This window comes from Pelobates fuscus, chromosome 13 (assembly GCF_036172605.1).
Source record: "Pelobates fuscus isolate aPelFus1 chromosome 13, aPelFus1.pri, whole genome shotgun sequence".
In the NCBI taxonomy this organism is placed as follows: Eukaryota; Metazoa; Chordata; class Amphibia; order Anura; family Pelobatidae; genus Pelobates; species Pelobates fuscus.
Window position 1 is genome coordinate 77904521 of NC_086329.1, and position 16513 is coordinate 77921033.

The 16513-nt window shown below is 42.3% G+C and overlaps 1 protein-coding gene across 7 annotated transcripts in view; it reads right to left on the bottom strand.

Moving 5' to 3' along the window:
* UNC79 (unc-79 homolog, NALCN channel complex subunit) overlaps positions 1-16513 on the bottom strand; it is a 184100-nt gene that overhangs the window by 136501 nt on the left and 31086 nt on the right. For 6 of the 7 annotated variants that reach the window (XM_063439045.1, XM_063439043.1, XM_063439042.1 and 3 more), the window contains 4 exons: positions 14172-14227; positions 11038-11167; positions 8440-8504; positions 3020-3108 (listed from right to left, as the gene is read on the bottom strand). In XM_063439045.1, coding sequence (XP_063295115.1) covers positions 3020-3108; positions 8440-8504; positions 11038-11167; positions 14172-14227 — 340 coding nt within the window. Of the gene's footprint in view, positions 1-3019; positions 3109-8439; positions 8505-11037; positions 11168-14171; positions 14228-16513 lie in introns of those variants that run through there. The other variant, XM_063439047.1, reaches the window with a different exon arrangement.

The following is a 16513-nucleotide window of genomic DNA, read 5'->3' on the forward strand; positions in this document are numbered from 1 at the left end:
TGGTGGCAGGAGTCCTCCCGCTTGTGGAGTCTCCGTCGGCAAGGCTGTGTAGCACCGGGTCGGTTTCCTGAGCTGTCACAGTGGAGGAATGGCTGTAGGGCAAATCAGACGGGCCGGCCCAAGGATATTCAGCCCTAGTGGGCTTCCCATGCAGCTATCACAAGCTTTCCCCCCTCCCAAAATAGTCCTGAGTCGGTGCCACCCCCTTGGGCCGTAAGCCGTGAGCAGGTGATGCAGGGCGGGGTTGGATGTGGTCAGGCAGGCTGTGCAAATCAGGGGCCATCGGATCTGCTCCCCGTAATCAACAAAATATTACATCCCTCCCGATCCCCACCCCAAAGCGTGAAGGGCTCAAGGCGCGTGGTCACCCCCAACAACTCCGGTGTACTGGACGCCTTGGACCTGGAGGCGGTGAGCAGTGGGAAAACGCCGTGGGCCCCTATTCGTGTCCCAGACCACCGACAGTCGAACTGTGTTATAGTGTCGGGGGCGATGTCACCGGGGGACGACTATTCCTCCGGATTAGACGGGTGTGGGGGCACCTCATGCATCCGGTTCTCTCTAGGGCCCCTCCGCGCATTTCGTGGTTGTCTCTGGGGCCTGGGTTCCCGGTCCAGCGGCTCCAGTATCCAGTCTGGTACTGCTATGGGCGGGAGGTCTAGCCTTTGGAGGAATCGCGGTATTTCGTCCGGCCAGCGTGCGGCGACCCATTAATTTTGGTTTCTCACTTGGATGCTAAACGGGAAGCCCCATTTGTATGGGATATTGCGTTCCCTCAGCGCTGTGGTAACTGGTCTGAGAGCGCGTCTAGCTTCTAATGTGGTAGGGGAGAGGTCATTGTATAGGGAGACTTCCGCCTCCTGATATCGCCAAGAGGGTCTGGTCCTGGCCCGCTGCATGATGCGTTCTTTAAGGGGAAATGAGTGCAAGCAGCAGATAATGTCTCTGGGGTCCCCATCTCTTATTCTAGGTCTTAGGGCCCTGTGTGCCCGCTCAAAGCGTATGTCTGGTGGTGCAGATGTCCCCAGAATTTGGAGGAATAGCGCAGTGAGCAGCTCCTCCACATTCTCCGCCCCCTCACTCTCCGGTACCCCTCTTACCCGGATATTTGAGCGGCGGCTCCGGTTATCCAAGTCTTCCACTTGTCTGCGCAGTGTTAGTAACATGTTACCCTGCCTCGTCAGGGCTGTGTCTGCTGCTGATGTTTGGCGCTGTGCTGCTTGGGCCTGTGCTTCTAAGGCCTGGATGCGTCCTCCTTGCTCCTCCAGATCCGTGCGCAGTGCTGTGACCACGGATGTGAGGGATGCCGTGAGGGTAGCTGTCAGGGACTGCATGTCAGCCTTTGTCACCATGTTAGCTGCTAGTCTCCTGATTTCAGCTCCGATATCAGCCAGTGTGGGCTGCTCAGATTCCGAGCTGGATGAAGCTGGGGAAACGGGCGCCATCTTGGAGCCATGTGCCTCGCGGCTCGGTCCCTGCGGGGTTTGGAGGAACCCGTCCATCGGTCCCAATGACGGCGCCGGCGGTGCTGCCCTGGGGGTCTGCTGGCCCTCCGGTTTCTTTGTGCGGCCCATTGAGGTATGCTGGCGGGCTAAGTGTGGCTGATGTTAGCTAGGTGGCGAGGAGCTCGGGACTCACACGTCCATGCCGGTTGGACTGCAGGCCACGCCCCCTCAACCAAGCTATAATTTGCTATTAGGACAGCCCCTGACATGCGAGGGGACCAGTCACTATTTTGCTTACAGTGTGTGCACACTGCACTTGTAATAAAGATACAATTTATATAAGGCAAATCAGAACTTAAAGGACCACTATAGGCACCCAGACCACTTCAGCTTAAAGAAGTGATCTGGGTGCCTGGTCCAGCTAGGATTAACCCTTTTTTCTATAAACATAGTTTCAGAGAAACTGCTATGTTTATATTAGGATTTATCCAGCCTCTAGTGGCTGTCTCATTGACAGCCGCTAGAGGCGCTTGCGTGCTTCTCACTGTGAAAATCACAGTGAGAAGACGCCAGCGTCCATAGGAAAGCATTGTAAATGCTTTCCTATGAGAATGGCTGAATGCGCGCGGGGCTCTTGCCGCGCATGCGCATTCAGCCGAGGAGGAGAGGAAGCGGAGAGGAGGAGGAGAGCTCCCCGCCTGGCGCTGGAGAAAGAGGTAAGTTTAACCCCTTCCTCACCCTAGAGCCCGGCGGGAGGAGGACCCTGAGGGTGGGGGCACCCTCAGGGCACTATAGTGCCAGGAAAACGAGTATGTTTTCCTGGCACTATAGTGGTCCTTTAATGTTCCATCCAGCCTGATTGCGGGCTGTCTTACAGTTAGAGATTTTTAAACATTATATCTACTTTCAGATATAAGTGTGAGCTAAGGGTGCAGTTATGCAAAGCGCTTATGGTGCTTAGGTTGACATTTTAATCCTTGATAAGGCCACTTGTAGCCCTGTAGTTCCCTTTAAAGGGACGCTACAGGCACTGAGACCACTTCATCTCATTGTCGCAGTGTCCCTGTCCCCTTTAGTCCTGGAATGTAAGACTGCCTCTAATGGCTGTCTACTAGGCAGCCACTAGAGGCACTTTCTGGATTCTAGCAGAGTCCCTTAAATGACCCTGAACACTCTCACGCTGTGCACGAGGACATCCAGCTTCAGTAAAAACCTTACATGAAAGCATTGAGGCAACTGTTTCCTATGGGGAGGGCCTAATGGGCTTGCAGTGCTCCCTGCACATGCGCATTAGGTCCCTCTGTTGGATGACGTCGAAGGACCTCGGGGCTGAAGGGAAAATCGGGTAAAGTTTTATTTAACACTTTATGGAGGAGTGGGTGGTGGGGGGGGGGGGGTACCAGAGGGCACTAGAGCGTTAGGAATACAGATTTGCAGATTCTCTTTAAAAATTGAGTTTCTTCCAGAACAGTTTCTATGAATATGCTCTTAGAAATTGACAGAAACGTGCACTTGGCTGGGGCAGCCAGCATTACGGTGTAAGATACAGTTGAATTTTTCCTACATTAACTTACCCTGCAATTCTTTGGCTGCATTCTTCACACAGATAGAGAGGTGGGGGCTTATCTCCTAAGGCTACAGACAACGAGGCATCTATGCACATCTGCAGTAAGGAGAGAAGTTTTATTTAGGATTAAATAAATGCAATGTTTTATTTATTTATAGAGAATTGGAACAAGGGTGATTTAATAAAGATTAAATTGTTATTCTGACGCAATTTATGCAAATGTATAATTCTTCATTACAGGGCAACATGGTGTAAGAAATTGATACGCAAGATGCTGAAATATTGTATAACTTTCTGTCTACGTGACTGGATTCACAACTTGGAATCATCTATTTGATAACAATGTGCTAATTATCAGAACTTTCCGTTACATTTTACAGCACCCAGGTAAAACAACAATCGCTTACATCCCTCCAGTAGTCTTCCTGCCGGCCAGTCTTTCATCAGTGTCAGACGATCAGTGTCAGTTTAGTTTCTAATAAAGGGTGTAATTAAATTTAGTGACTAGAGTAACCAACATCTAGGTCAGGGATAGGCAACCTTTGGCACTCCATAATGCTCTTACACCCATAATGCTGGCAAAGTATCATGGGATGTGTAGTTCAAAACATCTGGAGTGCCGAAGGTTGCCTAGGCCTGATCTAGGTAAAATAATGCAAGTATTAATTTCCCTAAGCCAACCTGACTCCAAGGCTGAGGAATACTCAACCTACCCTACGATCCATCCTAACTGGTCACTTATTCCAGAATGTTCTAGTATAGGTGGTGGGAAAGAGATAAAAATTTTAAAAACTTGTATAAAACACCAAAGCACTCTGACCACTGGTGGCGTGGGGGGGTTCCAAGGATGTCAGCCCAGGAGAGGAACTGTTGCCAAGAGATCCAATCTTTCCTTTTTATCTCGCTATGTGAGTGGAGGCAGTTGTGTGACCAGCATGGAGGACAGAAGGTATCAAGCCATACATACATATAAATAAGGAAAATCTTAATGTATTGTATTCTATTGAGCCAAATGCCTATGTATTAATCCAATATTTATGCTTATGACAAAGCGTAACAGTAGCCTGTGAATGAATGTTTTCCCAAATTGGGCAAGAATGAAGCAGTTAAAATTGAGGACAATAATTATTGATTGCCATCTAAAGCATTGCTAGCCATCTAAAACATTAGCTAGCACAGAAATTTCCACTGGCAGACATTTGTGTTAAGATAGAAATTAAAAATGTATACTGTAAGTCACCACTTAGCAGATGTGACTCCATTTTGTAACAAAAATGCAAAGACAGACATTTTATTTCTCTGTAACTCTATTCATACAAACCCTGAGCAAAGGAATGCGCTCACGTAAACATTGACCAGAAATAAGGATCTCTTACAAGACCGTATGTCTGAAAGGGGGTTAGAAAGAGCCCAGACCAAACAGATATATCTATATATATATCCATATAGGCTAACTATAATTATGTTTAATCATATATAAATAGTACCTATGTTAATAATATTGAATATCCATGGACAAAGTCCCAATGAAGAAAATTCGTTATTATTAAACTAATATTAGCTGAATGTGTGTATCACATGCTGTCACATTACTAAGTACTATACATTGCTGTGTCTCTCGTGCAGAGGGAACTTGCTGGCATTTCAGATCTGGACTGCCCGTATGGGTGGGACCAGTCTGATATGTTTCAGAGATGTTCTCTCTGTAATGGCACAAGATGAGCAAAAACCAGCTTAAGAACTGAGCGGAGACCCACCGAAGGGCAGGCTATTTCAGCTGCTGCCCGTTCTCAGTATTCTCTTGCGATCCATTTTTTTTTGCTCTCCATAAGTACGATACATAGTTTCACACAAAAGACACAGGATTACAAGAAATAGATAATACTAAAAGTAATTAATTTTACTTTTTAAATTTAATGGATTGCTACAAAGTTCCATTGTATTAGAGAAAGTAAACCTGTCTCGGTTGGAGTCCCCCAAGGCTCTGTCCTTGGTCACCTTCTATTTTCTCTTTATACTGCCTCTCTTGGCAAACTTATTACCTCTTTTGGATTCCACTACCACCTGTACGCTGATGACACCCAGTTATATCTCTCCTCCCCGGACCTCTCCCCTGCCGTCCTTCAACGTGTCACTGCTTGCCTTTCTTCCATCTCTGACTGGATGTCCTCCCGCTTTCTGAAACTCAATCTCTCAAAAACTGAGCTCTTTGTCTTTCCTCCTCCTAATACTGATCCTCCTCTTTCGCTCTCCCTTCAAGTTTGTGGTACCCACATCAGTCCATCCTTGCAAGCGCGCTGTCTTGGCGTCATACTGGATTCTGGCCTCACCTTTGAACCTCACATCCAGCATGTTGCCAAATCCTGTAGATTTCATCTTAAAAACATAGCCCGCATCCGCCCCTTTCTTGCACCAGATACTACCAAGGAGCTTGTTCATGTGGATTATTGTAACCCTCTCCTGATTGGTCTTCCCAAAAGCCGTACTGCACCGCTACAGTCCGTAATGAACGCTGCTGCCAGACTGATTTTCCTCTCTAGTCGTTTCTCTCACACCTCACCCCTCTGCCAGTCCTTACATTGGCTTCCTGTATGCTATAGGAGTCAATTCAAGGTACTAATTCACACCTATAAAGCACTGAACAACTCTATCCCCTCTTATATCTCCTCACAGATCCATAGGTATGTCCCTTCTCGGTCTCTCCGCTCTGCCCGTGACCACCTCCTGTCCGTTGTCCGCACCTGTACGGCCAACTCACACTTGCAGGACTTCTCGCGGGCGGCTCCATTCCTATGGAATAGCCTGCCTACCGCCATCAGACTCTCCCCTAGTCTTGCATCTTTTAAGAAGTGCCTTAAAACCCATCTCTTTAGGAAAGCTTGTGGCCTCCCAGACTAACCTCTACCTCACATACCTGTCTCTTGCTCTCTCCTAAAGGGCAGCCCACCTTATTTGACTGCAAATTGCTGTCCTAATGTGTTTTACACCCCACCTCCTATAGAATGTAAGCTCGATTGAGCAGGATCTTCTTCAACCTATTGTTCCCGTAATTTTATTTGTAATTGTCCTATTTATAGTTAAATCCCCCTCTCATAATATTGTAAAGCGCTACGGAATCTGTTGGCGCTATATAAATGGCAATAATAATAATAATAATAATAATAATAAAAGAAAGGGCAGATGCGTCAAAATTTACTTTATTGCACAAAAACCAGACGGTCAGTCTAAGAAAAATCCTTTGAAGATTGACAGATCTCAGAAGAATGGACCATAAGAGATAAGACAACGATGATGTCAAACGCATCACAAAATTCAATTAACCCCTTATACACAGTGGTAGGTGGAATTTGTGACGAGAATTTCTTGTGGTGTTACAACGCCATCTATTGACCAAAGTCTAGATGATAATCTAGAAGATTGAGAAGATTCACCCACTTGATTTCATTTGCCACTTTAAATTAGTGACATAAAGAAAGTTTAGGCAAGCTTTTCCTTTAAAAATTAGCTGAAGACAGAGCTTAAGTCTGAGATCTGGAGCAATAAGCAAGGAGACAAGAGATCTTTGGTCTTTGATCACTAACCAAAAGCTGCACACACCTAACTAACATTCTTTTTTTCAAATTGAAAAATTAAAATCTGGAATACTCGAAACTCTTGATAACTTCCTATTTCCACATTTCTCTACTCATACTTGCATACACCATTCATGGCATATATCTCCAAGCCTAAAGAATGTCTACCAAGAAAGCTGGTAAATATGCTGGTTTTATTGGATTTAAATTAATCCATTTTTACTAAAGCAGAAATATACTTGGATAAAAGCTGGTGAGATTTCAAATCTTATGAAATCATAATTAGCAAAGGAAATATATGGTTATACATTCCATCACTGCAGGTGGAATAAATTAACAATTTATTTACTGGTACTTTGCCAAATTTAGCATATCAAGCTATTATCCAGAAATATTGACTTATCTGAATTTAAGGTTAGTAAAACTTTAATCAGGAAAGTTGAACATCTGCAATGTAGAATGTTGGTTGTATTATTCTTTTGACTTTTACTGGATTGGAGCAATAATTAAAAATTAACTTATTTTGTGAGAAATATTGTATTTTTTAATTGCAATATTAAAGGTGTTTTTCCTGTGAGAATAGTAGCCAGCTGTGAGTGAGTTAACTCAGTGTGATTCAAACTGGCAGCAAAAGTTTTATTGCTGCAAGCTGCATGTTGCTGTGAAGCGGAGTTCTCTGATAAGGAATGTCTAGCTGAAAGTTGAAGTTTTCTGTAGTAAATCTTGTTGAAATTTGCATCTATGTGGATATGTTGCTATGATCTATCTGAAATTGTGTCAAAACTGTTGCCATATGTATACTTATCTTATACCTAAATATTCACTGATTATTGTCATGTATGCTACATATTATTAATTATTGTCACAATAAATTATATTTTTATAATTAGTTTGTGATTAATGTGTAAAATACAAATTCTCTTATGAACATACTCCAGGGTCCATAAGAGTTAAAATAGTGGGTAAGTCTTCGCTTTAAATCAAGGGGAACAGTGCCAACATACCAATTTTTTATATAATACAAATTATTAAATTATTATGATATTATTTTTAATATTTATCACAACATAAATATCCGCACAAGCCAAATTTAACAACTAGTATCAATATACAATATTTTACATACACGTGTGTGTGTTCGATTTGTCCACATTTCCTAAAGAATTACATTGTAAGAGGGTCATCATTTCTCACAATGGTCATACTACCAATTTAAAGGGACGGTTGGTTCAAACACCCTAACCATTACAGCTTATTGTAGTGGTAATGCTTCAGAGCCTTAAGGGACTAAGGCTGTGTTCACGTAATGGACATAAACAGGGGGTTGCCCAGCACCCAAAGTCCATTATCTCAGACTGGGAAATGACATGAAGGGGTTTCACCTTTCTCATTATGCATACATACATTTGTATAGTTAAGGGGGATCTAACCACATTTCATTAGCTGTTTTGGAAATGCCAAAACGACAGAGTCTCCCTTTTCAACTTATTCTATACAGATCTAGGTGTAGTCCCTTTAATTACATTTTTAGAATGTGGTGAACTGTCCAGAGGCTATTTTGTTTAATATATGTATAATATATTAATTATACTTTATTCTGATGGATCTATTCTGATGGAGATCTTCTCCAGTCTGATTCATATATAAATCCACCTGACAGCTGCGCAGCAAAAAATATTTTAGAAGTAGGGTCAAGGAGATCGTTTTTATTTTTATTTTTCCAACTTTATATTCTCCTTAAATATACTGGTGACATTGCACTTACCATACTAAAAATTTAGAATGGTGAGATAACTGATTCTTGACGGAATCTGTGTCAAGGCAACAAATGAGAAAAAAAAAAAAAAAAACTTACCTTTACGGCTGGTTTGTTGATGGCATTGTGGCATTCTATGTGTTGGCAATGGATGGGATTCCATGCTGAAAAAGACACCAAGGACATCAAATACAACTAATCCGATTTCTCTTCAGGTAGTAATGTTTAAATATACATCACATCACAGCTACACAATTACTATATATACTATAGTAATTATAGCCAGGATATAGAGGGGATGTGGGATGGTATGGACAGAAAGAATAGGTCAATGAATATATAAGATGGGACAGAGTCTAGAAAGTCTATGGTAGGACAGTACAGAACAAAATGGGGTAAAGCATCAGGCATATAATGCAGGGTATACAAAGGATCAGGATGTGTGGTAGGACAGAGACAGAATGGGGAGCACACAGGCAAGATGCAGCTTGGTGCAGACACGATGGGAGAAGGAGATAGACAGGATGGGGCAGAGGGAGAGACAGGACGGGACAGCACATGGACAATATGAATAGATCACAGACAGAATGGCATAAAACAGAATGTGGCAGTGCAAAGGCAGAAAAAGCAATATAGAGACAGGAAGGGGTAGGGCATAGACAGAACTGGTAGGACGTGGCAGTGCAAAGGCAGAAAAAGAAATATAGAGACAGGAAGGGGTAGGGCACAGACAGAACTGGTAGGACGTGGCAGTGCAAAGGCAGAAAAAGCAATATAGAGACAGGAAGGGGTAGGGCATAGACAGAACTGGTAGGACGTGGCAGTGCAAAGGCAGAAAAAGAAATATAGAGACAGGAAGGGGTAGGGCATAGACAGAACTGGTAGGACGTGGCAGTGCAAAGGCAGAAAAAGAAATATAGAGACAGGAAGGGGTAGGGCATAGACAGAACTGGTAGGACGTGGCAGTGCAAAGGCAGAAAAAGAAATATAGAGACATGATGGCGTAGAGCATAGACACCTTGGAGTAGGGTATAGATGGAATGGAAAAGGACACAGACAGGATGGGTTAAGGCAGGGGTACTCAACCCATTTCCCACAAGTCACTTGTGGCCTGCCAGACCATTCAAGGCAACTGTAACGGATCGCCTGGCACCCCGACTGGGTACCTCCGTTGAAAGATGCTCCTAGCGCTTCCAGAGGACTCCAAGCACTCCACCAGACACCATAAGCACCGCAGGCTGCAGCTATCTCCCTTCAGAACGAAGCAGGAACAAGCTCTTACAAGAGCTCTGTGATTATAGCAAGGGAATATGCCTAGCATAGCAATCCCTTGTAGCAGATTCCCCCAATAAGAGACAGGACTCAAGTTGAGGGTAAAAATAGAACTCTCTGGCTGCTAGCTTGCAGCCCTTTTTATTAGGTGCTCCCATGAAGGGGAGGGACACACAGTAACGTACATTAACCAATCACAAAATAGTTACATCCCACACATAGCCCTCCCCTCTACCTGTAAACTAATTATCTGTACACACAGGAAATACAATTATCCTAGGTAGGGAAAATACAGTTTTTACACAACATTCATAACTCCCAAAATATACATCACATTCGCATAAAAATACATATACACAATCAATCCATTCGGGGGAACAACATACTCAAAAATCATACGAATTGGACCAGGGGTTCAAAAGTTAGTACAAATGTGCATTTGACCTTCTGGAAGCATGGTTTTTAGAAGCTCAAACTAGTTCCCCAGAATCCTCTATCCTGGAGACAATGGAGAAGCTGATTTAATTATATCCAGGGACAAACACAGAATCCATTAAGCACATGTTACCAGCAACCACCAAAAGACATAAAAATACATAACTCCTGTTATACTAAACAGAACCCCCACATTCAACCCATCCCCAGATGGCTTGGATCTGAGCGCTCAACATATCTAAACAGCGTTTAGATGCCACAAACACAGTTCAAACGCCATGGGGTTTAAGTTTCGTATGGGCTGATGAGAGGGTCCATAATCCTGGGGCAGCCCAATAACCCACAGTATGCCCAAATACCGTGCATAAAGGGCCAAATCGCCCAGGGACCGTAGTCACAGGGTAAGAGGCGGGCAAGCAGCCCCCTCCAAACCACAGTGGCGAAGTGGCTTTCGCTACAGCAACCATCAAGTAATGGAGACTCCAAGGAACCTGCGTATGGAAATGTTTTACCTTCAACATGACAAATGTCTCCCCAAGAATTTGACTTATGTGAATGAATGTTTTCCAGAATTGGGCAAGAATGAAGCAGTTAAATAATTATTGATTGCCATCTAAAACATTACTGCCAATTAGCTAGCACAGAAATAACTCCTTACATTGAACTATTAGTAACAAAAAATAAGCAGAATCAGTATTTTCATTAACGGAGTATAGGCAGAATGAGGGAACGTATAAACAGGATGGGGTAAGGCACAGACAGGATGTGGCTGGGTGTAAATATGATGGAATTAGGACATAGACAGAATTGGGCAGGGCACATACAGAATGTCAGGTAGGGCAGGGTATAGATAACAGGGCTAGATGTGTATTCTACTTAGAATAGGGTAATATTAACATAATAGTAGAACTTATTTATCACAAGTACATCATTTTCTCCTGCACTTAGTGTCTAAAAGATGAACAAATCTTTCCATTCGTAGCAATTTACCTGTGTATTGCAGTCCTCTGTATTCACTTATGGCACCAGGTGGTTTTAAATTCGGCCAGTAATGGAACAGCATTTGGACAGCTGGTGGTTTGACTTGGGAAGGCCCATAGGCAATTACATACAGTAAATCCTAATGAACAATATAACACAACATATCACAATATAAAACTATTTGTAATACACAATATAATGGCTTTTAATTTAAATGGCATAGGCCTCACTTTAATTAAATAGTTATATATAGTTATTGGTCAATATTTTTGTTAAATTCCAACTGGATTTAATGTCAACCAAATCTCAAGCAGCCAAAGCTAATAAACGTGTCAGCTGCCCAAATGCGCACTGGTTGATACCGCTATACATGACTGTCTGCAAACACACATTTAAACATATACATTGCATTACTCTGCCGCCCAGACTAACGAGATTCACAGATATTCGCTGGACAGACACTACATCCAATCAGCAGCACTACCAGCATGTAACAGCTGCACACTATATAACTGGTGAATACAGATCTGCTTTTATTGGTTATTAACCAGCTCAATTGTTTCAGGTGGACACATTTGTATTTTTACTTTTGTGTGCATATGCAGTGCATGCCTATATTTGTACATTATATTATTAAATGTTTGTAATAATAGGATTATCCGCTCTGTATGTGTGCATATCGATGTTTTACAGCTGTTTTGCACTTAATTGTTGTTAAGGATGCATTAGAGGACATATTCCTACTCATGCTTAAAGGGTCAAATCTACGTGTCCAGTCGCTAGTTTTTACTTACGCTCAATGTTTAGTAGACTGTCCCAACTGTTTAAAAGATATGCCCCCACTGTTTAGTACACATCCCTTAAACTAACATGGTGGTCATTTAGCCCCACATAGGCATCCTTTGTTAATTATCCACATTTAAAACGACATGAATTTGTTGACTTTCTAGCTGGAAAACTTGGTTTTACAGATTGTCTTAATAACAAAGGTTCCACCACCTACTTTCCTCTCCATGTTATAATACACAATAGTTAATACTATAGAGGTGTTTGTCACACGATAAAAAGTGTTTTGATGGCAGGTTTCAACTACTACAGTGCATCCTAAAATCAACACTAGGTCAGTTACCCCAACGGTTGTCTATAGAGGGTGAGGCACCAGGATTCCCCTATCTGAGCTCAATTCTCTAGAACTGGGACTAATAAAACCGCTGAAAAGAGGTTTTGCTGATTTATGCCCATTCTTTGCAATTTTTATATCTAGTGCAAATATTGCCTTTAGAAAGAAATAGTCCTCCATTAACTACTCTGCAGTCCCCTTAACTTCAAATGGAACCACACTGCTGATTAGAAATAGTACAATATATACGGTATATATAACACTGTCTTCAACATTAAAGGTAAATGCATCTTAACAGGGTTATTCACTAAAGGGAGAACTGTCTGGAATTCAAATTGAATTTAAAATTTTAGTTTGAAATAGCTGTATTGAACTCACAGGTGATGGAGATTTATTTTCCAATTCAGCTATTGTATCCTTAAATTCGAAATTCACTTAGATTTTCCAACAATTCTCACTTTAGTAAATAACTCTGTAAATGCATGGCTGGGATGTCTTCAGGGCTCATAAACAGGTTATTCTCTCATCTTACATTATGTGGAATGGGTGCTAATAAATTAATAAATAAATAGGTAAGCCCCCCAGAGAACCAGACCAGAACTGACCCCCACCTAATAAGCAGGGGTTGTGGTAGAGAAACAAATCTAATGTAGATCGCCAAAAAAATCAAGTAAGATCTGTGAATAAGGAGCTCCTGTGTACAGAAGTGGGAAAGAGTTAATATACAGTACACTATACTGCCACATCTTCTGGTCCTCCTGTTGCCATACACTGGTGGGATATCAATCAGTCCTCACTGCAAAGACCATGGGAAACAGAGTCTCTTGATGTCACACTCTTTCCCTTTATAGAGTCTGTGGCCACTGGGTCCCAAATCCCACCAAACAGTTTCTAAGCCTTCTAATGAGGAGTCTATTCGATACGTAGTGAGTTTTAGTGATCTCATTAACAAGACACACAAAAAAACAACTGAAACTTACTTAGGGATCGACCAATATTTATTTAGAGCCGATACAGATACTGATAATCTGTGAACTTTTAGCCAATAACTTACCTATACCGATGATCTTTCTATTTACCGTTTTGAAAAAATAAACAATTTCTACACAAATCTACTATTTACTGAACATGTTTATTTAATAAAAAAAAATTAGCAAATCTTTTTTTTTATTAAGTGGTAAATGCACAAATATACATGACAGTCAGATATTTTTTTGTTTTCAAGAATATTTACTGTTCCTCTCCCATCCCCTCCCTGTCCCTTAGTGTACCTCTCCCGACCCTTCCCTGTCCTTTAGTGTACCTCTCCCCTCTCTTCCTTGTCCCTTTGCCCTCCCCTCCCTATACCTTAGTGTACCTCTCCCCTCCCTTCCCTGTCCCTTAGTGGTCCTCTGCCCTCTGCTCCTTTAGTGTGTGTGTGCCTCCCACCCCTCCTTAGTGGTCCTCTCCCCTCACTGGTGTGCCTCATTATCTCTCTTGTAGGATGGCCGAGCGCAGTTTCCTCTCTCAGTGAGCACTTCCTGTCAGTCTGGCCGGTTACGGGAAACTGAAGCTCCTGTATGGTGGTCAGCTCTGCTCCGCTCAACCACGCTACACTGAGTAACAGGAAGTGGGGAGCACTGTGCGCTGCCTTCCTGCCGGTCACTCGATTCTTGCGCCCCCAGAGCCGGTGCACCCTAAGACGGCCGCCTGACGGACGCGCCAGCCCTACGTGTGCTGGGCCACTGCCGCCTCTCACATTATCGGCAAAATCGGTATCAATAGTGGCAGATACCGATATTTGCCAAAATCCAGAATATCGGCCAAACCGATTATTGGTCTATCCCTAAAACTTACCCACTTCTTCCAGCTCAGCTATTTTAACCTTAATTTTATGAGGCTATTTTTTGTCTGTCAACTTTCCGCAATTTAGTTGTGTGAATAGACCCGCTGGTTATTTTGGCTGAATTATAATTATAATTTCTGCAGATTTTATAGCAAAGAGGAAAATATTAAAACAAATCTCAATATAACTTCTACGTACCTTCCACACTTCTTGCTTATATTTCATTAAACATTCTAGCAGCTGGCAATGATACACTGAGAAAAGAAATCACGTGTCATTCATTCATGATAAGAAAGCAAAATATCTGCATAAAATATAGATTTTTAAAATATTCCCTTGGTGATTCAGGTTAAGTTTGTATATGTTCTAATTTGTGCTGACTTCCTGACTGGCTCAAATACTAGAGTAGATGTTGGAAATTAGGCAGTATCAGGTTATACATAAGATTATGACATTTCGGAATTACAGAATTGAGAGGGATTATTTTTTGAAAGGTGATTAAGGTGTAAAGGCACAGATCTTGTTTTCAGAACTTGTAATGTTATAACTAGTGCAGCGTTTATGTCAAGGAGGTACCATCTTAAAATTAAGGATAAGTATGGCTTAGGATAAAGATGTGGCCTAACCTAGAGTGTTCTCTAGATCTTCCTGGAAAATAGTAGCAGATGTGTGTGTATCTGCCTTGGGATTTCCAATTGTTTTAGATGAAGGATGTGACGGAGCTCATGTACTTCAACTGAGTACCTCCACCCAGTCTGCTTCCTAGCCGCTTTCAGGGATCCTGGAACGCTTCACTCTTAGTCACCAAAGTTTGACTGGCATCTCTTAGGAACTCTAGCACCCGACCAGGTTGCAGCTCTCTCCTTCCAGGCAGGTATTATCCCCTCTGCCTTTTCCACTTTAACTCCTTACCCAGGCAGGTTTCCATACCTATACTATGATTAATTACTACCTTTACAAAGGCACTTGGGTCTCTCAGGCCTACCTCCTTTTTACTTGCCCCAGGCTACAGAGACCAAGCAGCCAGTCAACAAGTCCGAAGACTCTGTTACTGGAATCCCTAAACAAATCAACCAGGACACAAAGTTTTAAAAAGGAACCAACACACACAGCTTTATTTTAAATCAGAATTAGTTCATATGCGCATAACATTAAACTTGCTGTGACAAACTCAATATCATACAGGAAATTATAATAACATCTGTTATAGACAGGCACAAACCGTGTGCTTAATTCACTAATCACAAAGCCACTTTGGAGGCATTTCTTCTAATTCAAATATATCAAATGTTTAAATAAATCATATATTGAGGAAAGTAAACAAGTAAAAATCCCTATGTAATATTTCATAGTTGCTGGAGATAAATAAAACAAAAAAAATCATAATCCTACATTGACAAGGTGACTGATTTTGTCACGATTGGTAGGGAACCTAACACACAGATAGGACACAACAGACAGAATTGCAATACCGGTCTTTAGAATGGCCGGGCTATGCAAAAGAATAGTCAAAGCAAGCCAATGTCAAAGGGAAATAGAGAGACGGAATACGAAGAGACAAGCAGCGGTCAGGGAGCAGAGAAAAAAAAAAAGAGTCCTGTAAACGTAAGACAAGCCAAAGTTTGTAACCAATAAATCCAGAGTATAACGCGCTATTGAGCTAAACAAAGACCAAGAACAGGGCACGGAGGCAAGGGGGAGGTTAGCTTATATACACACAGGGTGTGTCTGATTGGCTAACCTCCAATTAGTGTTAACCACAACACGTGGGAAGTGTTTCTTCCCTCCCTTATGGTCTCTGAGGTCATCACTGTGTGCCGGGTCACATGACCGGGTCTGGCACACATAACGATGCTGCTCTGGAGTGCATAGTGTCAGAAACACTGTCAGTCTGGAGCACGGCGGCGGGGACAGCCGCACGCTGCGAACGGGGACCAGACAGGCGCCGCTCGCGGTGACGGGGTAAGCAAGGCGGAGGCAGGGGACCTGACAGATTTGCAGAATATTCTAAGGCTTCTTAAAACAAATAAATAACATAAGTACAATATTAGGATGTATCCTAATAAGACAGACTGTTTGGGCTTTACCATCAGAAGAAGACAAGAATTCCCATTTCATCTTATGGTGAATTATAGTTACATCAAAATCTCCCTTGAAAAGCCATTTGTTTGAATGTTCTCAACTCCAAACAGTTGTTGGTGGGGAATTTGTCCATGGAAAATTCAGCAGAAAGTGCAGCAAGCAATCTTGAGAAAATATTGTAGTAAGATTTTCATTAGACTAATTAACCACTCAAAATATCTACTCGGATCTGAAGATGGTGTGGTACTAATGCTGGACTCAAGAGAATGAACTTCGGACAGCCTTAACAAATAACCATTTAGCAGACTAGGAATACATGTACTGTCTTTAAACATTCTTAGAAAAGACCATTTGAGGAAGTAAGAGGGTATTTATCAGATACCTGAAAACGTGCCTTATCACTGCCACCTCAGTTTGCTACAAAGTTCATACTTGTTACACCCATTATGAGCATCCAT